This window comes from Leptinotarsa decemlineata, unplaced genomic scaffold, assembly GCF_025532065.1.
Source record: "Leptinotarsa decemlineata unplaced genomic scaffold, Ldec_3_MD MMD2_tig00002159_RagTag_RagTag, whole genome shotgun sequence".
Classification (NCBI taxonomy): Eukaryota; Metazoa; Arthropoda; class Insecta; order Coleoptera; family Chrysomelidae; genus Leptinotarsa; species Leptinotarsa decemlineata.
In genome coordinates, this window is record NW_027412574.1 from 2527760 (window position 1) to 2549650 (window position 21891).

General features: G+C 32.2%; 1 protein-coding gene across 1 annotated transcript in view; it reads left to right on the plus strand.

Annotated features, from left to right (window-relative positions):
- Positions 1-21891, plus strand: part of LOC111511192 (bridge-like lipid transfer protein family member 3B) — a 119937-nt gene that overhangs the window by 30849 nt on the left and 67197 nt on the right. The window contains exons 5-9 of the mRNA XM_074177051.1: positions 1236-1402; positions 9445-9598; positions 15799-15897; positions 15950-16098; positions 19284-19473. Of these exons, the coding sequence (XP_074033152.1) occupies positions 1236-1402; positions 9445-9598; positions 15799-15897; positions 15950-16098; positions 19284-19473 (759 nt within the window). The remainder of the gene's footprint in view (positions 1-1235; positions 1403-9444; positions 9599-15798; positions 15898-15949; positions 16099-19283; positions 19474-21891) is intronic.

Here is a 21891-nt window from a genome sequence, read left to right on the forward strand (position 1 = left end):
ATTCCACTTTGCTCCACAGAGATACCGTACTGCACGTTTTTGTAATATGAAAACATATTGAAACAGCTGTTTACTACATACACCCCAAAATGCTATGCTATACCTTAAGTGAGAGTCTATGAGGGCATCCTAGTTCCTTTGATACTATTCTGAGTGCAAAACACCCAGAGGAATGTTTCTTGTTTATAACGCCTATATGTTCCTCAAATTTCAGACACTCTTCGATATCAATTCCCAAGAATTTTGTAGAGATCTTATTTTCCACTACTGTACTTTCCATATGAATTTCTGGTAGATTGCACTTAAAGGTGATTATACTAGTTTTTTAGTGCTGAATGACAGCAGATTTGCATCGCACTATTGTTTAATTTCGCTGAGGTCATTACAGATGCTTTCATATAAATTCTATTGATTTATATTATGCCACAAAAGTGTGGTATCATCTGCAAAAATGCTGAAACTACCAGAAATACGTACAGTAGCCAGGTTATTTACATATAGTAAAAAAAAGTATGGGTCCTAAGATCGATCCTTGGGGTACTCCTGCTTTCACGTTCTTTGTACTTGAGCAACTATTGGTTTTAACAAACTGTCTACGTCCTGTTCCAGCAATTCCATAATGATGTAGCTTCCGCAGCAGTATTCTGTAGTTAACACAATCAAATGCTTTTGACAAGTTATGTTATGGACTAATTCTAAATCTCTTTGCAAATTATGACCTATAAAGAAAAAATTCTATATAAATAATACATTCATATCCAACACAAATCAGAACTGCAAAACTTTTCTCAATGCATGTCAACCAAAAATTTGAGAAATATTAATATATTTCAACCCTATGAAAAAAAAAACAGTTCTTATGCAAAAGAAGAAAAGACAAATTAACTTTTGAAAATATGTTTGAGCGCCACTGATATTTTTTTTACTGTTAGTAACTCCCCCTCATGTAAATCCGAAAGTTTTCAACAAATTTGAACCTCTAAATATTGAAATAAAGATCAAGTGGAAGTAAATAAATCATGAAAATGGAATATAAAAGATAATTTTTTTAAAGAAACAGAAATAGAAAATGGACAAGTAATAATGCAAAGGATTTGAAACTCACGACATCTTGAGATGATAGTCGCAGAAAAGGTTAATGGGCAACTTGTGATATTTAATTATACTATGAAAAATTTAACTTTCGCCGTGCATGGTCACATATAACAATGCAAATAATTTTTATTTCTTTTCAGATTGTTTCATTCTTGGTTCTAGATTAGTTATTATATTAGATGAATTATTATGGGTTTTAACCGACTCTCAGCTGAAAGCTGTTCTGCATTTCCTAGAGTCACTTACAGATCTTGTTCAGAAAGCCACACAAATGACAAGAATTGTAAAAGCAGCTAGAAAATTAGAGGTGAGTTCATATTATTACAAATATGATAAAAATTAAACCATTGTCAAAAGGTCTTTTACCACCAGGTCCATACCAAAAATGAAGCTCTTCATTATCTAGAGTGTTTTATTTACATCACATGTATTTAAGAATAGTTGAATATTGTAAAAAAAAATTCAGTAAGTTTTCAGAAGATTTTGATAGCATTTTGTATAAAAATAAAAGAATAAACCAATATAACATGGTGCGATATACCATTACATTTTCAATTGTACAGCAACTTGAGTGAAAACTAGGTGAGTGTCAAACAAGCATTTCAAAAAGTCTTTATATCAGAAATTGGTTGTAAGAAACAATAAATATAAAAGTTATATGAATAACTTCGACTAATTTTGAAGTCTTATGGGTTGAAAGTTGTATATTGCATTTTCATTTGATTAGTAAGCTGGGTCTCAGCAATTATGGTTAGTTGGGAAGCAGACTAAGCATTCTTGTGTATCATTTATTACTATTTAATACAATTGTGAAGGCAGAGATTACATCCTCCATTTTGTTATTATTAGTATCAATCACTTGTCTGATCTCATATTCCTTAGCCATCAACTTATCTTTCTTTCAGTTTATTTATTTCAGCAATCAACTTCTGTACTTTATCAATCAAATCCCACTTCACAAGCAAACACTTGTAAACCGGCATTTTTTATACAGCCTTTTCGAGATTTTTGTGAGACAGACTAAGTACACTTCAAATTCTACAAATTTCAGTAGCACACAGAAATAATCATGTGGAACAGTCACATAAATGTGTTCACTACAATTCTCAACTTGCAACCAAAGAAAACTTATAGAAATATGACAGATGTGGACTATCTCACAAACTTAGAAAATTTCCAGCTTTTTAACTGCGAGAACTGTCACTATATGAATCATTGCAGTTCCATATGCACATATGTAGTGGATACTTGGATTGTGAACTTGAATAAGCAATCACTCAAAATTTATTCATCATCCGAAACCACATCGAATTGCTGGAGATTAAAAACATTTGGAAAAATGTTCTCAGAAAGTTTATTTGACATAAATGCAGTTCTTCATATGAAGCAGTATTTTTGGTACTTTTTGATAAGAAAGCCAATAGTGTTGCATCCTTAGTCGCCGAGAGGACGCTACCAACTTATTTTTTAAATGGAAAGGGGGTGTTGTTATACTTCGTTTGATAAGTCTTTGAATTCTCTATTCAATTCAAGTGAAACCCTTTGTTGTATGTTCATTTCATTTTTTTACTCAACTTAGTTGCTGTTTTTTTTTGTATTTATTATCATTTGTATTAGTTTTCATATTGTTATCCATCTATGTATTTATTAAATTTTGAATGTTATCAATAATTCAGTAGGCCTGTTGTTTATTCACAGATTTAAGGAAAATTGTCTCGAAAGGCAAAGCCATCCTCAATATATTTGTCCATATGGCTGGTTGCTTATATAGCAGAGCAAATGTTTTTTGCACGTATAAAAAACCCCTTATTTCTTCTATATTTCACTCTGGAAAATATTGCTTCCATTTACCAGTGGAAGTTGAAACAGTCAAAACCTCGCTTCACTGCACAATAATTTTTTTAAACCTTTACGGATCTAATCTACTTCCATAAATTGTTATTGATGATTTATACTGGCCATAGTCATGGTATGTAAAAATCATAATTTTGAATAAATTTTCATTATTTGAAATCGTGTTTACATTCAGATTTTCATCAAGATTTGGCAAGTGCGTAATAGCATAGTCAAATTTAATAGTTGTAACCATAAGAAATCAGAGTCATCCATTTGAGAAGACTATAAAATTATTCCACTAGAGCAGGTGAATCCACTAGTTGTATTCACCTTAAAGCCCAGAGAGAAAGTTTTATTGCACTATTTTACTTTTGGTAATTGGATCAGCTGTTCTTGATCAATTATCAACTGTATATTTGATTTAATAATCTGCAAACAAACGATATCATAATTTCAAGAAAAATTTTATTCAAAATGTTAACCATTCAATTCCTGAGTCTGTGTACAAATTTATGGATGGAGTAATTTCGTTGCAAGCACCTCTTTTTCTATCCTCGAGTTATTAAATGAACTGCAGTTGTGAATCGTACACTTCAAATGAATTTTCAGCTGATGTTACGTCTGAGCAAGGTGGGATACCTTCTCATTACGATAGGTTGGATTGTAACTGTCACTTTGACAATATCCAAACTGGTGGATATCAAATGTGGTCCCTCAAAGTATATGTTACACAACAGTAGCAACCTAATGAAAGTACCCCAGGAACCGTTCATAATATAAGGAAAAAATTTGTAAACAAAATTTATTTTTATCAGAAGTGAATGGTGAACATCCTCAAAATTTATCAAAATCAACTGAAGTGAGTTTTTGAATAATTTTGAAAATATGATATTTATCTAAGATGGCAAAATCGTAATACAATATAAAAGTATTAATTACTCAAGAAACGACTAAATTGATCTTAAAAAATGAAACAGTGTTGGATATAGAGAATTGAAATACCTCTTAAATAAGGTATAATAAGACCCTACTATTTTATGTCAATATATACTGTTAATGTTCAATAAATATTATATTTCCTTTTATTATTTATTGGTGTCAACTGCATCGACTGCTGTGGTCATTAGCCTCGTGTTGTGGGTGGGCAATGTTCAAGATTGTTTTGAATTTTCAATTATTTTTAAATTTTTGGTTGAAATCTTTGAATAATATAAAATGTTACATTACTTCATTACAAAAACGCAACACGTGTTTCGCTATACAATAGCTTCTTCAGGCGCGTAAAGGTCTGAAGAAGAATCAGAATGAATCAGAAAAACAATGCAAAAATAGTACTGTATTTTTTCACAATTTCCACCGAAACTAAATCTCTTATTGAAAAAACTAGAATATTGAAGTTGTGGGTAACTCAAGTGGAAACTATTTTTCTACACATTCTGAATATTTTCGAGAAAAATTTTTCTCCACAAAAATTATTTGTTTTTTAGGTAATTTTGTGAAGACTTGCCTTTTTGTACTCCTGAAAAAAAATCATTCACAATATTCATTTTAACATTTCATTTTCATGTTGATCTTAAAAAAAGCCCTAATCATAATATCAATGTGTTAGATGTTAAAATAGAAAGCTGAAATAATAATTTCTGAATCATACTGTCGTTATCTACTGATTGTAGTTTAGTTTTGTATTGTATAGTTGGTAAAATTGTATGGTTGGTAAAAAGTCAGTAGTATGACAGATAATAAAAAGTAGTAATTTTGATGATTGCTCCGCAGTATCATCTTATATTATTCAAAACAGTAAAAATAGAATAGAGGCAATATAGTAAAATCTATCAGGTTATGGGCCCAGATGCTCCAAAAGTAAATAGTGGAAGTGATCTGAAAAACTAAAACGTAAAAAACGACAAAAAGTAAGAACTATAATATCGAAAAATGGCCGCCAACAACCCGACAATGGAAGAGTTGTCATCGATTGAAAAACTGAGTGATGGTGAATCATTTCAATTATGGAAATTTCAAACTACAGTAATCTTCAAGTCACAAGGCGTTTGGGAAATAGTTAATGGAGAATTATTGGCAGAAAATATTACCGATGCAGAAAAAAAAGCTGATTGGATGAAAAAGGACGCCAAAGGTCAAAGAGTAATAATCACAACAGTCGATAAAAAAATATTAATGCATATATTAAACTGCAAAACATCATATGAAATGTATCAAAAACTACACAACATCTATGAAAAGGACTCAGAAGATCAGAAATGCACCCTTCTACGAGAATTCTTCAACTTCTCCTATACAAAGGGTTCAGACATTTCACTTCATATAAGCAAAATTGAAAACTTGGCATACCGACTCAAGAATTTGAAACAAAACATTGACGATGAAATGATAATGTCTAAAATTTTATCATCGCTACCAGAACGTTTCAAATATTTCAACACTGCTTGGGACTCTTCTCCGAGCTCAGATAGAACACTCACAAAACTAACATCAAGACTGATTGCTGAAGAAGCCAGAAGTAAAAATAACGAAGAAGAAGGGGCAGTTGCGTTCAAAACCTATGAAGAAAAGAAAGGAGGATATAAATCACACAATTCCAGAACAAGAACCACAGAAAAGGTGAAATGTTATAAATGTAATAATTTTGGGCACTTTGCAAAATCGTGCACGAAAAATACTGAAAATCAGCGGAGGAACTGTTCCATCTGTAAAAAAACCAATCATGTTGAAGAAGATTGTTTTTTTCGAAAAAGGAAAGATGACAGAAAAGTTGCATTTTTGACAGAAGGCGAAATAAAAACAAAAGAAACATTTAAAAATTTTGTGGTAGATTCAGGGTCGTCAAGTCACATGTGTAATGATATAAAAATAATCAATGATTTGGAAGAAACTACATCCAAAATATTAGTTGCTAAAAAAGGTGAAGATATGAAAAGTTTTGGTATTGGCTCCATTGAAGGAAATGACTGTGTTTTAAATGATGTTCTTTACATCCCAGAACTAAGTAAAAACCTTATTTCAGTCAACGCAATCACTGAAAAGGAAGGAAAAGTAATATTCGAAAAGGAAAAAGTAACCATAATAAAAACCAACAAAAAAATTCTTGAAGGACAGAAAAAAGAAAATGGACTTTACGTAGTGAATTTGGACAATAATTCAGAAAGTTTATTTACTGAGAAAGAAGAAAATGCTGAACTATGGCACCGAAAATTGGGTCATTTAAGTATTATTAATATTAAAAAACTTTTGGATCTTTCTACAGGGATAAATATTAGTAAAGCAGACTGTGAAAAAATAGGCAAACCATGTAAAACATGTTTGGAAGCAAAACAAACACGACTTCCATTCAACAAAATCAGATCAAGAGCAATGAGACCACTTGAAATAATTCATACGGATTTGTGTGGACCTATTGATCCTGTTACTTGGGATAATAAAAGGTACATTTTAACCTTCTTAGATGACTTTACCCACTTCACTATGGTTTACTTATTGAAAAATAAGTGTGAAGTTTCAGATTATCTGAAACAATATGTACTTGAAGTAGAAGCTTACCATAATCTTAAAGTATCAAAAATAAGAAGTGATAATGGAGGTGAATATCTTGACTCAGACCTCAAAAATTGGTACAAATGTAAGGGAATCATCATGGACACCACAATACCCCACTCTCCTCAGCTGAATGGAAAAGCAGAGAGATTAAATAGAACAATTATGGAAAAGGCGAGAGCGTTAATCTTTGACTCTGGCCTTGATAAAGGTTTTTGGGGCGAAGCTGTAAGATTTGCTGTTTATCTGCTGAATAGATGTCCAACTGAAACGATAAATGTAACACCAGCTGAAAAATGGACTAATAAAGTACCAAATTTGTCAGATCTGCACTTATTTGGGTGTAAAGCACATGCAAAGGTACTTGGTTATTTAAAGAAACTGGACGCAAGGAGTAAACAATATATTTTCATTGGATATTCCCCAACAGGATACCGTTTGTGGGACAATGAAAAAGGTAAAATAATTATACATAGAGATGTTATTTTTGAAGACAAGATTGATAGCAACTTACTGGATAAAAAGGATGTATCAAAAATAAATATAGAATGGGTAGATGATGAATGTAAGAAACTGACAGATCCAGAAATACCAGTAAATGAGAATAACGATTTGGAATCAGAAAACGAATCGGACCCAGAAAATAGAGAAGAAACAAAGACTGAAGAAGAATTTTATGAAAACAATGAAATGTTAAGATTCAGAGAAGGCCAAACAACTGTCAGAGGAAGAGATGTAAGAGCACCAAAAAAATACGATGATTATGTACTTTTAACTTATGAAGAAGCAATAAATAGTGAAGAAAAAGACAAATGGTTGAAAGCAATAGAAGATGAAAAAGAATCACTAAAGAAAAACAACACATGGGTGTTCGTGAATGAACATGAAGTGAAAGATAAGAAGATTTTGTCGAGTAAATGGGTTTTCAAAGTAAAAGAAAATGGAAGATACAAAGCGAGACTTGTTGTACGAGGCTGTGAGCAAAAATATGGTCTGGATTACAAAGAAACATTCAGTCCCGTGGTAAATATGAGCTCTTTGAGAATTTTATTTGCATTAGCAGCTCACAACAACTATATTATCAAAAAATTTGATGTAAAAACTGCATTTCTCTATGGAGAATTGTCTGAAGAGATCTATATGAAGATACCAGAAGGCTATTCCGAAGAAAACAAGGTATGCAAACTCAAAAAATCCCTTTATGGCCTAAAACAGGCCCCCTTAGAGTGGAATAAAACTTTTACCAATTTTTTGAGACTAAACGGGCTTCGCATTCTCAAAAGTGAGAACTGCATATTTTTAAATGATACCGGTTCACTTATGCTTGCCATATACGTGGACGATGGAATATTGATCGGACAGAATGAAGAAGAAATGAATGATCTCTTGAAAAACTTAGACAAAAAAATTCGAAACTGTTTCAGAAGATAATCCGAAATTCTTTCTTGGTCTAGAAATTGAAAAGAAAGCAGATTCAATAATCATAAGTCAAGAAAATTATGTAAATAATGTTTTGAAATCATTTGATATGGAAAATGCGAAACCGGCTAACACCTCTAGCGACTGATACAAAAGACGAAAGTGTATTTAACACAAACTTTCCCTACCGAAACTTAATAGGAAGTTTGCTTTACCTTTCAAACAAAACTCGCCCTGACATCTCATATGCTGTGGGATATGGAAGTAGAAGAATGGAAAATCCAACAAATAAAGATATATCCAATATGAAGAGAGTGCTCCGATACCTGAAAGGAACAAAAAATCTAGGTATTGCATATTGCGCAACATATGGAATAAATGAAATAACTGCTTACAGTGACAGTGACTTTGCGGGTGACACTGAAACACGAAAAAGCACCTCAGGCTATGTAATCATGTTTTGTGGTGGCCCTATTTCTTGGTGTTCAAGAAAACAGCCAATAGTATCACTATCCAGTACTGAAGCAGAATACATTGCTGCTGCAGAGTGTGTCAAGGAACTGGTATATTTGAAACATTTAATTGAAGAACTCACAAATGTTGAAGTGATAATAAAATTGAACGTGGATAATCAAAGTGCTATAAAAATAATTGAAAATAATCAGTGCAATAAACGTTCTAAGCACATAGACGTTAGGTTCCATTTCATAAATGAGAAAATCAAAGAAGGTTTAATAAGTATTTTGTATTGTTCAACTGACATGCAAACTGCTGATATATTCACAAAACCTTTGGATGTAAACAAATTTCAAAGATTCACGAATACATTGATGTGTGGTATTCCCGAATAACTTTATGTATTTGTCCTTTTGTTGAATTACTTTTATATTGTTAATTTGACCCAATGATTCAGTAATTATTAAGAGAAGGTGTTAAAATAGAAAGCTGAAATAATAATTTCTGAATCATACTGTCGTTATCTACTGATTGTAGTTTAGTTTTGTATTGTATAGTTGGTAAAATTGTATGATTGGTAAAAAGTCAGTAGTATGACAGATAATAAAAAGTAGTAATTTTGATGATTGCTCCTCAGTATCGTTTTATATTATTCAAAACAGTAAAAATAGAATAGAGGCAATATAGTAAAATCTATCATTAGAAACCGTTTTTTTTTTTCAAAATCAACAGTGGCCTTTTTTTATTGAAACATCTTTCAGTTGGTGTAGAGGAAGTTACATTATCATGGATATATTTTCCGGAAATTGTGAAAATAAAATTTCATTAATTTATATCAATTGTTCATTGGAAAGTAGTTAATCCATAATTCAACCAAAAAAAAATACCACTGGTAATTTTGACGAAACTATTTTCAGCACGTGGATATTTTGAACTGAAGAAGTATTTTTATGTTTAAAGTAAAAATAAAATGCTGAACTAAATATTCCTATTGAAAAAATACACAAGAAAATGCAACAGGCCTCTACCCTCTATATAATTATATTCTATCCACATATCGGATAGATTACTTTATTTTCTAAATTTCAGGAACTCCCTGAGTATCAGGCTCAAATGGATCAAGAAACTCGCGGAATTGATATTACACCAAAGTCATCCTTATTTGCAGCTTATGATGTTATTGAGACTTCATACCATTTTCTCTCAAATCAAATAGTATTACATCTATGTGATGATCCAGGAAGTAAGTCCTATTCTATCAATTTCACTTATTTTTATTAATTATTTTCAATATAACTTGGAAGTGTTAGGGGGCGTCCATAAATTACGTGAGGTGTTTAAGGGGGGGAGGGGGTCGAGTCAAATCTCATCTAATCTTACGTTGGAGAGAGGGGGGGTCCCGGCGAATATCACGCAATTTTTTTTCTGATTGAAACAAAAAAAATGTACTATTTTGGTCCATTTAATCCAGATTGTACATGCTTAAGATTTAATCTTAAGCGTAATCGTAATATGATTAAGATCATTCACTAATTTGTTCGAAAGAAAATAATTTCATTTATACTTCGACCGATTCAACCGCTGAATGCCTTCATCAGCACGCCTTAAGATCTCTATTGCCCAAGTGTACGAGATGATTTAGAGAAAAGATGCTGCAGTACATGCGGTATTTACATTGCATCTAGCACAAGAGCTGGAGAGCACAAGCGAGCAGCTCACATTGCACCAGCTAAGCAAGCGCGTATGTTCCGCAAAGTGCGACCCTCGCGGATTGTCACAAGACGAGCTAATGAGTTACTGTGCGCAAGCGCCAACGCCTTAGAGTGGCTAGATCAGAACGAAGTTGAAGGAGCAGATGATTTTACTGAAAATCATATGGACATGTTGGTTCCAGTAGTCTCTCTTGAGAACGCGCATGATTCTCCATGGACTGAATTAGAGTAGATATTCTTTTTTTAAATTACAGTAGTTACGATTTAAGTATTCTATTGTTGAATTTTTATTACACTTATAATTAAACTCTCAGCAATATTGATTACTAGTCTTAACTAGTCGTAAATAAAAGCACGAAGCATTTTTTTTTCTTTTTACAATAACCATCCAACGTGTTTACGTAAGAAACCCACATTTTGAAAAATCTCACGTGAGATTGGGGGGTGGGGAGGGGGTTGTGTAAAATCTCACGACATCTCACCAGGGGGGAAGGGAGGGACAGAAAATTAAAAAAAAACACCTCACGTAATTTATGGACCCCCCCTTACATATGATGTATATGGTTATTATCCTTTTCTAGTCCCATGTTGGGCGCCAATTCTTTATATTTTGGTTTTTAGAATATTTTTAATATCACTATCATTATTGATTTCATTAGCTATTAGAGAACAACAAGTATTTCTGAGCAAGAACATGACAATAAACAGACAAAGAAAATATCAACAACAACAAAAATCGAAAAAAGGGTGATCTGAAAAAACCCAAATTAACTAAAACCAAACCGTTTCAAGTCAAAGTAAACATAAAGGAGATATATAATTATCTCAACAACAAAAAAGAGGGATATAAACAAAACCCAACCAACTAAAACCTATATATATATATATATATAATATATATATATATATATATATATATATATATATATATATTTTCATATATATATTCAAGGAAGAGCTATAAAAAGTGATGATAATACAATATTATTAATTTGTTGAAAAAAGGTTAAACTAACTGTTAGTGAGGATGGCCGTGTCGAAAAGAATGTCGACTGTCTAAGTTAAAGAAGAATCTTTTATATTTTTCGGGTACGCAGTCAATAAAGGGATGGTAAAATAAGTGAACTTTTTTTTCTGTTCTAGCTTTCGAGTCTTTATTGGCTCTTCATCAGGAACTGAAAGTGAAGTTAGTAATCCCTTTCACTTGCCGTGATTTGTAAACATAACATTTCCCAAACAACAAACACTCTTGGTAAAAAACAACATGAAAATAAAAACTTTACATTATGTAATGATTGATAGATTATTTGAATTACTCTCAGTAATTATTAAATCATAGTCTCCCATGAGGTCGCTTCCTCTGTGACTCCATCATAGTCTCCATGGGAGACTATGATTTAATAATTACTGAGAGTATTTCAAATAATCTAATCAATCATTACATAATATAAAGTTATTATTTTCATGATGTTTTTTACCAAGAGTTTTTGTCGTTTGGGAAATGTTATGTTTACAAATCACGGCAAGTGAAAGGGATCACTAACTTCACTTTCAGTTCCTGATGAAGAGCCAATAAAGATTCAAAAGCTAGAACAGAAAAAAGAGTTCACTTATTTTACCATCCCCTTATTGACTGCATGTTTAGCTATCACAGTAGCTTTTTCGTGAAAAAGCAAAACGTATTCTGGAAAACTTAATTTTCTGTCACCATGCAATCGTATAAAATCATATATGTCAATTCATTTCCAAACCTTTGCTCTTAATTAATTTTCAATACCAATGAAAACCATTGTAGGAGTACCTCAGGATTTGATTCTTGGTTCCCTGTATTTATCATTCTCATTAGCGATATTAATAGAACTTTGGCATTCCTGATCGAATCATTCAAATCGCATGATACATATTTTATTCTAACAAATCATCAATTTGAACAACACATTGATAGTTGTAATAGAGCATCTATTGAATTCAGTGATTACTGTCAAGAAAATTGTCTAACATTAAACGCAACAAAAACGACATATAAGCAGTTTGTATAAAATTCCAGTACTCATATATACATCAACAATAAACCTACCAAAGTAACTGATAGAACGAAATGTCTAGCTTTAAAGTTGGCTCTGAAACTTAGGAGTCTCAGGTTTAGAAGTAACTGAAAAATCAAGTTCGCTTTTTTATGTGATTCAAAATATAAGAGAAAAAATATCATCCCATGTATTGAAAGTCCTATATCATGACTTGATGTAGTCATCTTTTCATTATTGCTTGAAGTCATATCAACAGAATTTTTACAGATCAGAAATGAATATTATGATCCATGTATGAATATCATCAACAGAATGGAGTAAGGCAGTCTTTAAAAATGAAAACATTTTAAGTCTTCCAATGTCTGAAATTGTATAAATGCTTCCACAGAAATTCACAGGTTTTATTCGATATTAGGATTATGACAGTAACTAGAAAACATTTCAGGAAATAATATTTGAATGCCACTCAACCTAAAAATTTCCTCAGATAAATATCCTTTTTTGTAAACTGAAACTTTGTGTCTTTATCATGCTTTTTGTCGTGGTATTGCTAAATAACAAAGTTTCTGTTAAAAAATGAAAATTTATCCATATAATTTTGAGGTCTTGTGGTATTATTATTGATAACACCACACTTTACCAAAAATTCTTCTCATTTACCATGATTAAAATATATAACGCCATCCCAAACACGTTAAAGACCATGAGTAGCTATGCGATCAAATGCACATTGAAAAAACTCGAGGATAGATTCAAAATATAAGTGTTTCTGAATGAAAAATACACGATTTCTTTTAAACAACATATATCCTCTGTACCTACGAAACCTTTTTTATTGTTTTGCCACTTTCTTCAGGAAAATATAATAAAAATTATCATTATAATTATAAATCGTTCTGTTATTACTTCTGCCTTGTTATGAACAATGTAATATTATTATTACTATTATTCACTTTTCAGGTTTTTTAATAATTGATTTTGGTTGCGTGTACTTATAATTTTTCATTACATCTGCATAACTTCTGCGAAAGGCAGGACAAACTGTATCCTCGGACGAAGCTACTGTTACATGAGTGACATATAGCAGGAGAACTAGCCAAAACAAAAACAAAATAGAGAGAGAGTCAGTATTCATAAATTGATTAAGGTTTTCGCGGCCAAGATTTTCAGTGTTACGATCTTCGTTCGGGTTTGAAGGCCGTCGTGGTTTGGAACTGTATTCTAACGTTTCGCCAGCACGAGTGACTGGCTTTTTCAGAGGTGTATTCATCCTGGTGGTGAACCAGCTACTCGTGCTGGCGAAACGTTGGGGTACAGTTCTAAACCACGACGGCCTTCAAACCCGAACAGAGAGACAGTATTGTTACGTTTTTCCTGTGGGTTCGACAATAATTGCCACACTGTACAATCGAACTCAACTTTTTTTCACTATTACACTGTCAATACAACACAAAAATCATAAGTGAACTTCAAACTCAAATATCCATCGACTTATTAGCCCACTTCGTAACGCACTTTCAACTAGACTCCCTCCTCTGCCTGTTGGTAGTGTTTATATATCCCTATGGATGTCTTTGAAAGCTAATGGGATAATTTTCGAAGCGACGGCACACCTAGCGAACACAAGTAGGGTTGAGCGCGATCTTAGCCAAGTCACAATCGATCGGTGATGACCAGCGGCGGCCGGCATTACTTTTCTTCAGGGAATAATTTATAGCACTACCCTACCCCCTTCCTCGAAGTTGGTCAACCCGAACAACATTCCAAGTGGATACATCACGACCTATGTATGGACTCAGTTGCTCTGCATGGAAAACCTTAGGCTTGTTTCTGGGTGACAATTGGATCCTGTACACCAGATCGTTTATCGACTTTGCCATGGTCTCTGCAATTTGGGACACAAACCTTTCCTCGAAGTAGTGTAGCTCGGTAGATCTACACTACTTCACCACATAGAAGGATCGAGAACACGAGTAGAGTTGAGCACGACTTTGGCCAAATTACAGTTCATCGGTGATATTTTGAATTGTGTTCGTCAATTGCCAATACATCGACTGCTATTAATAAATAATAATAATAATTCATCTTCAAAAGTTCAAAGACAAGAGATGTTGAAGACAAGTGTTTTCAACTTGAAACTTCGACAAAGTATGCCTTGAGATTGATGGAATTCCAAATAGGTGAAATATTATATCACTTCTATTTCATATATTACGTTGTGTGGTGTTTCTGTAAATGATATCTATTTGAACTTCATAACGAACATTTGAAGTACAAACTGAATGGAAAAAAGTGTTTTCCATGTGATTCAATGTTCATAAGAAAGTAGTTGATTGGACAGGACTTTTTCTTCCAGTTTGTATCTGATAGAAACTTCTATGCATGATCTACATAACTATTAAAGTGTTTATTTCGGAGTTAGTTGATTCCTTCCTTCGAAAGTTTCATGCATTTTTTGTTTCAAAATGAAGAAGTAGAAAGTTAAAAATCTTCTCAAAAATTAGTCTCTTCTAAAATGTATTCCTCTTTCAATATAATAATGTTTCATGAAGTGTGTTCGCTTTTTCTGAATAGATCTTTTCTTTATGCCCTTAATTTTAAATTTCAAAAGCATGCTTTTTGCAAATACTTGTTGGGCTCGCAGGATATAAAAAATCAAATGATAATTTTGTTTCCACTTCTTATGCTACTCGAAATAGAAATTTCACCATTCCCGTCGCAAATTCAATTAGAAATTCCTTATACTATTTTGATGGTAAATTATTCAATCACTATTACCATTAGAAATAAGTTCTGAAATCCTTAACAACTCCAATTTAACAAAAAATAATGAAAATTTTGCTTATTATTAGGATTCTTAATCGATGAAATTATTATTATCATAGTTCACAAAAGTATTTTAACATTTTTTTTTTCATATTATGAGCATTTCATTTAATTATTTTTTGAATTTCATTAGTTTGGACTTACATTGTCTTATATATAAAATTATTTGAAATCCCTGAAAGAACTAACAAAAAAGAAGAAGAATTAAAAAAATAGCTGAAAATAACAATTATATTAAGCCAAAAACCTGATATGAATAAAAGTGAAATAAAATACAAGTAAAAATAGAACAATTGAATAAAAAGTTAAGAGATTCCATGCCAAGTTACTTCACGACGTTTCGATTGTGAGTATCCACAATCGTCTTCGGGTGATGACTGGAGTAATTCCTCCGAGAGATGACTTTTTCCGCTTAACCTGTTCAGTGGGAGATGACCGTTTGGCGGAAGTTGGCCATTTTTCGCTTGATTATGGGTTTCCATATGTTGCGTATCTCTACGCTAGCTTGGCTATGTTGATGGGTCCAAACATGCTCTGCTATTCCTGATTTGCTGGTTTCGGTTTCCCCTCGCTGCGTGTGTATCTTGTGCTCGGCAATGCGAACATTCAATGGCCTCTTAGTTTCACGGATATAGGATTTTCCGCACGCACAGGATATCCGGTAAATGCAATTCTCGGAATCACAGTCCGCGTTTGGTGGCCTGGTTTTTTTCAACCTAATAAGATGCAAATCTTCAGAAGTATATTTTTGTATAATTTGAGTTTCAGGAAGTAACAATGAAATTATGATCCCTATTCTGCCAAGTAATAAATAAGCCATATGCTCAACAATATTTTCTAGCAATAAAAAATTATTTATTAATAATCATCTTTTTCAGGTGGGCGCTCATCTCATCCCAATTTGCAGGATGGTGGTGCATTACAAGTAACTCTGAAACAACTTCAAATTGATTACTATCCCTATCATTTAGCAAAAGGTAAAAAAGATGTGGTGTGTTTAATGGTTTCATTAGGTTTTTCATGTTGTAGGGAACCGAAAACATTGGCCAAAGTATAATGTCAGCTCTGTACCACATCCTTCGTGGCAAGATCAATCTTTCAATTACTTCAGAAACAAACTAATGGATATAATAGATGAGAATAACTCACAGCATAGCCCGCTCAAAAGACCACTGAAGGTAACTAAAAAAATATGTGAATCGAAATTATTGTCAATTAGATGGCAATGTGGTTGAGCCGACCTCAGATGAATTTGCATGTTTTATCATGAGTCTCATATTGGAAGGTAGGGTCTTCGTGTTACCAATAAATCGCACAAAGGTCACTATAATTTCTGGGAGTTTTTTGTAGGGAGAAAATTTTGCAGTTTGAAATGAGGTGCTCATTTGCAGTTTTATTTAATAGCCCTATCACACTTACCTGTGAAATCGATAATCTGGTATATTTTCCTAATGACAAAAAAATGTTCATATAAGCAACCTTACCCAATATAACTAAAATCTTTGAGAAAAGCATACATAATTGTCGCATTGCTTTTCTAGAAGTACGACAAGAGCAAGGTATCATGAGTTATACACAATAATTAATAGTCAAAGAAACACACTTTTATGATTAGTTCGGACTGACAATCATCAAATAGTATTTCACAAACTCAAAACCTATAGAATTAGAGAAGTATCCAATTTTACATGTTAGCATTTATACAACCACAAACAGAAAGTTGTAAAAAATACTGTATTCAGAGTAAACTCACCAAATCTGATGCACAAACTTTTTCATAACGGTGTTACACAAGATTTAGGAGCCGTTGCTTTACATACACTAGACAAATGAGTTACCAAGTATGAATAACTTCAACACTTTTCAGTTTGCTGATGATACAACTATAATTTTTGACGTATCAAACTGTGATGGATTGAAGCAAAATTTTCAATGAACTGAATGGGCTAGAATTCTTTTTTTAAAAAATTATCTGAAATTGAACATTAACAAAGTTTAATTAAATTCATTCAGGCAACATAACATAGACACACTGTGACAGATGACATATCAGCACTTTCATCATCTAAGAGTAATCACTTGTTCGATTGATGACCTTTGTTGGGAAAGAAAGTTTTTGGCTTTCTACTAAAATAAAACCCTTTCAATTCAAATGACCTTTGTATTTTGTAGAAATTCATATTGAATATAAGATAAAGTAAATAACTTTTGTTTTTATTTGTTATGACCAGTTTCGGTTTGTTAAACCATTTTCAAGTAAAATATAGCATGAAGAAAATAACTTTAAACTTTAGTCTGATTTCTAATGTCTAAAAACTCAATAAATATCAGACAAAAGTTATTTTCTTTATCCTATATTTAAGAGGAATCAATTTTTGACACTTGAGATCGATTTCAGATTGAAAAATACACTTGAATACATTGGCACAGAACTTCTCGAAACATTGTTATCTTTGAGGGTTATTACATAAACTCTTCATAGTCGATAAACAGGTTGTTTTTTAAGCGATACATTATTAGGGTCTGGAAAATCTTCAAAGTTAGAAGTCGGTTATATATTTTGAATTACCTTCACCTGCAACTAAAACATCAACTGTGAAAATAAACATGATTATAATGAGTTCTACAGCAATTCACTACCTTGTTGCAAATACAAAAGATGATTTCAGTGTATACCTACATGATACTCTATTAGCTAAACACATTTCTTTTAATTGATATTTCATGTATCACCAATTGATTTTTAGGACATAACTACAAATTTTGATAGTAAATTTAGTGACGAGAACTTACAAGAACTCAGGACACGACTAGCTAATACTGACTGGGTTTTATGAGAACATTCACAACAAATAATGCATTTGAAGCATTTATGAAAAAATTAACATGGTTTTATGTCCTGCAGTAGGTGTGAGTAATGTAAAACATGTAAACGAGCAAATCGCAAAAAATTGAGTGATTGGTGAACTTGAGGATAAAAACAGAAAGCTGAAAAAGTTTTACAGGAAAAAATGATGAATGGAAACGTAACTGAAGAGATCTATAAAATAAAGAGAGAGTTGTACAAGAAAAAAATTGATAAATGGTAACTTGACTGAAGAGATCTATCGAAAAAGAATGAGAGAGTATACAAATGAATTGGTCAACTCAAAAACCGACTATTATGCAAATAAAATAGAAATAAATGAAAACAAACAAAAACTACATGGTTGCAGAGGAAAAATAAAATTGATAAAAATAAGAATATATAGGCGGTAACATAATAAATGACGGAACAGAAGCTGCCTATAATTTTGCTTATCATTTTACAATTTAAAAATCTGGCAAAATACACGGCTTAGATTATGTTACTACCAGATACGTACAGTTTTTAAATTGAATGAAAATAATGTTTTTCGGGTAAATTTCAGGGCCTAAACTACTGTCAAACATCAACAAGGTAAAGAATAAAATATAATTATAGTAAAAAAAATTCAAGTACAAGCTTCAATTTACGAGCTATAAAAAGAAAAAATAAACTATGAAGTGAATGAAACCCTTTAATTTATTACATTACACAATTTATATGATATAAAAGATTTTCGCGAGATTTACCTATTTTAGCGTCACTTAGCTAATCTTGCATTGTCATCCAAACTATTGTCAATCCTCCACAAGAGTCAAAACTTGGTTCCAGATGTTCACATCGACTTTTTCAAAGTGGTTACAATAAATGACCTGCATCAGTTTTCTCCTGAGTCATGCCTTTGGGACTTTGCGGGACTCAAGTTATAGCTATTTTACTTTTTACCAATTCTTCACCTACATAAAACCATCTTTTTGCCATTTCTATTGAATGCAGTTTATCTACTGGAAAGACCCTGAATAAGAAAGTGAGATAACCTGTCTCCTTAGGAAGACGTCATCTATAGGATCGACAAGAAACTTGAACCACCCTGAATTGTTAAAGATGATGGCATGGTTATTTCTGTTAGGGGAGGAAGAGTTCAAGAGTTGCAACTATAACCCGGCCAGTACCACTGATGAAATATATGGCAGATTGAAACAGTGTTGTCTGCTGTACCAAATTAAATGCCACACTTTCGGACTTTTTTATCATCTAGTTGTCTGCTTGCATTGAAAGTTGCAGAAATAGACAGAAAACAAATCTCATTGAGAGGTCGATGTCATAGATTGACTTTGGAACTGATCACCTTTGGGAGCCTCGTTTTACAAGACTGATATTCAGGGTTCAAGTCTTCTGTTAATCTCAGAGTCATCGTCCTTTCCATATATTGTGTATCATCTTATTGAAACTCATAATTTTATCGTTTCTGAGAACATTATTCAAATCAGATATTAATTCGTATTGTTTCTAATATAGGAATATGGAATTAGGGCAACTGAAAATACGAAACAAAATGAAAGTGGACGTCAAAAGGAAAACAAGATGAAAATGATGATGCAGTTGTCAAAGATAATGACCACTTGTGCTATTGTGAGGATGAATGATTTTATTGTATACAAAGTAACAACTTCCAATAACAAACAAGGATTGAAAGAGTTGCTTTTTGGTAAGGTCACAATATTTTTATCACAGTACTTTGATGCAAGGAATCCACATATATGAATAAACTTTCAGAGGCTCATTTTAACTGATTTATAGAATATCAGAAATTAATTCCACTCCGATGAGGTTGACAACTGATAAACTAGTTTTGAAGTATAGATAATTCTCTTTTGTTTGTGATGTTAATGAACTTCAATGAACTCGACTCATTGATTCGGCCGTTATTTGATGAAGATCCATAGTAATTTCAAAAACTACACCTTACGATTTGATATTCACAAACTTTATTTTGAAAAATATATTACAACATGTTTCGCTAGCACAGTAGCTTTTTTTAAATCACTTGAAAAAGCTGCTGTGCTAGCGAAACATATTGTGATATATTTTTCAAAATAAAGTTTGTGAAGATCAAATCGTGAGGTGTAGTTTTTGAAAAAAAAGCACATTTTTCTATTTATGCATATGATAATAATGATAATTTCAGACAAAACAAAATATTAAGATACGATATATGTTTGTGGAGTGATTTCTCCTTATTACATTATATATTCTTATCACAAAAAAGAATCTTAGGTGTATCTTTTATATTTCTAATATGACCTGTAACTGTAGTATCTCTTTATGCTTATGACATGTATCTTTATGTAATTTGCTAACAGAACAAAGTTTATTCATAACAAAAAATGTCATCATGGTAATACCAGACAATGTGAAAATTTCTGTATACCATTCTCCCAATAAAAGTGAAAAATGACTCTCCATAATGTTTAGGACTAATATCTTTCAATGAACTTCAAAGCATGACCAATTCAATGAACTTCAAAGAATGCCCATGGATGATTTTTGTCTTGAAAATATGGTTTTAATTTAAATTGAAAGGGGTATATTGTTATTTCAACGACTTTGGTTATACAACATTTTAGGTTTTGTCACTGAATATTTCATTATTTACAGTGAGCACACTTAATTCACCATCTGATCTGATTGTCATCTTGTGATGTAAGAATCATATTCGTACTCATTTTTTTTTTTTTCTAAAATAATATCCCACACACCAGAACTATCAATGCATGCTCCACAAAATAAATTGGTGTCATCAGGAGATATCCAAACTAATTCCTAAACACTAACTAAGCCTATTTACATCAATAGACTGAACCCTCACTCTCATTTCCTTTGCTGTTTGGAAGCCTATACTAGTTTGTTTGTACAAGTTCTTTGTTGGATATTTGACATATTCTTTCGCACTTTGTTTTGGCTGTATACAAATTTCTTGCCTATTGTAATCTAATGCCTCACATTCGTAAGAGACATGAAGATCTGCTCTATCCCTTTTTTACATTATCTGCAGCTAAGTTACAGTGATATTTTGTTCCCTCCACTGAGCAGGCTTGTAGTTATTCTGAACAGATCTTACTCCGTTGAAGCAGTTCTTTGGTTATTTTCTCAGATGGTTTGTAATTCGTGTCAGGAACACACATCAGATTTTTTGTTTCCTATGATTCCCGAGTGTCTTGGCAACCAGATGTTTGGTTTGTGACCACCAAATCTTCAGTTATTACATTGTTTTTAGGTTCATTAACCTGAGTGCAGGCTGATAAGATAAGAAAGAATTCAATGGTTCTCAAATTGTTGTTCTTTGCACATTACAGGGTTTCATACCATCATCATGAAAGAAGAATATTGACTTGACTGAATGGGTAGCTGTAAAGTACCCATACAGTATGTTTCAGCTGTCATATCAAAAGTAACGTATGATGTTAAGCGTGTTCTCATTTCATTATTTAATTTTTGTCCTGAAGCAAAGTGATTTATTGGTTTTATAAGCATATGATTATGCTGCTTTTTTCGTGACATGACATGAATCCATTTCTATTGATGTACCTGCCCTATATTGATATCGATGCAGTGGTTTCTTGTAAAGTGAAGTAGTGAAGTAGTTTTTCTAATATTTCAAGCATGACTGAACTGATGATTTGAATGGTGCTTCATTCTATTGTCGTTTTCTAACATGTGATTTGATGGACTCTAGACTTTGCTGGCCTACGAAGTTGAATATATACTGGATGCTCTTTAAAACGAGTGTTTGTTTATTCTGACCAACATATATTTTTGTTGTAGCTTATTTCATAAATCTTCAACTGCTATTTCCATCTTATTTTTCGAGTTGCCTAACACTTGTTATGAAGACAGTTTTGAAAGTTTTTTAAATTTCGAAAATTCCAATTAAGTGTGATATATCAATAGAGTTGTCACCAAAAAGACTAGTTAAATTAAATTGGTGATGGTTTCTCGGAGACGAAACGTCTGATTGAACATCTGTAAACGCCATATTATACAATTCGAAAAGTGGCACTGAGAATGTTTTTTAGTATCTTACTAAATAATGTCAGAAAAATTAAAACAGAATTGGAGAATTTCG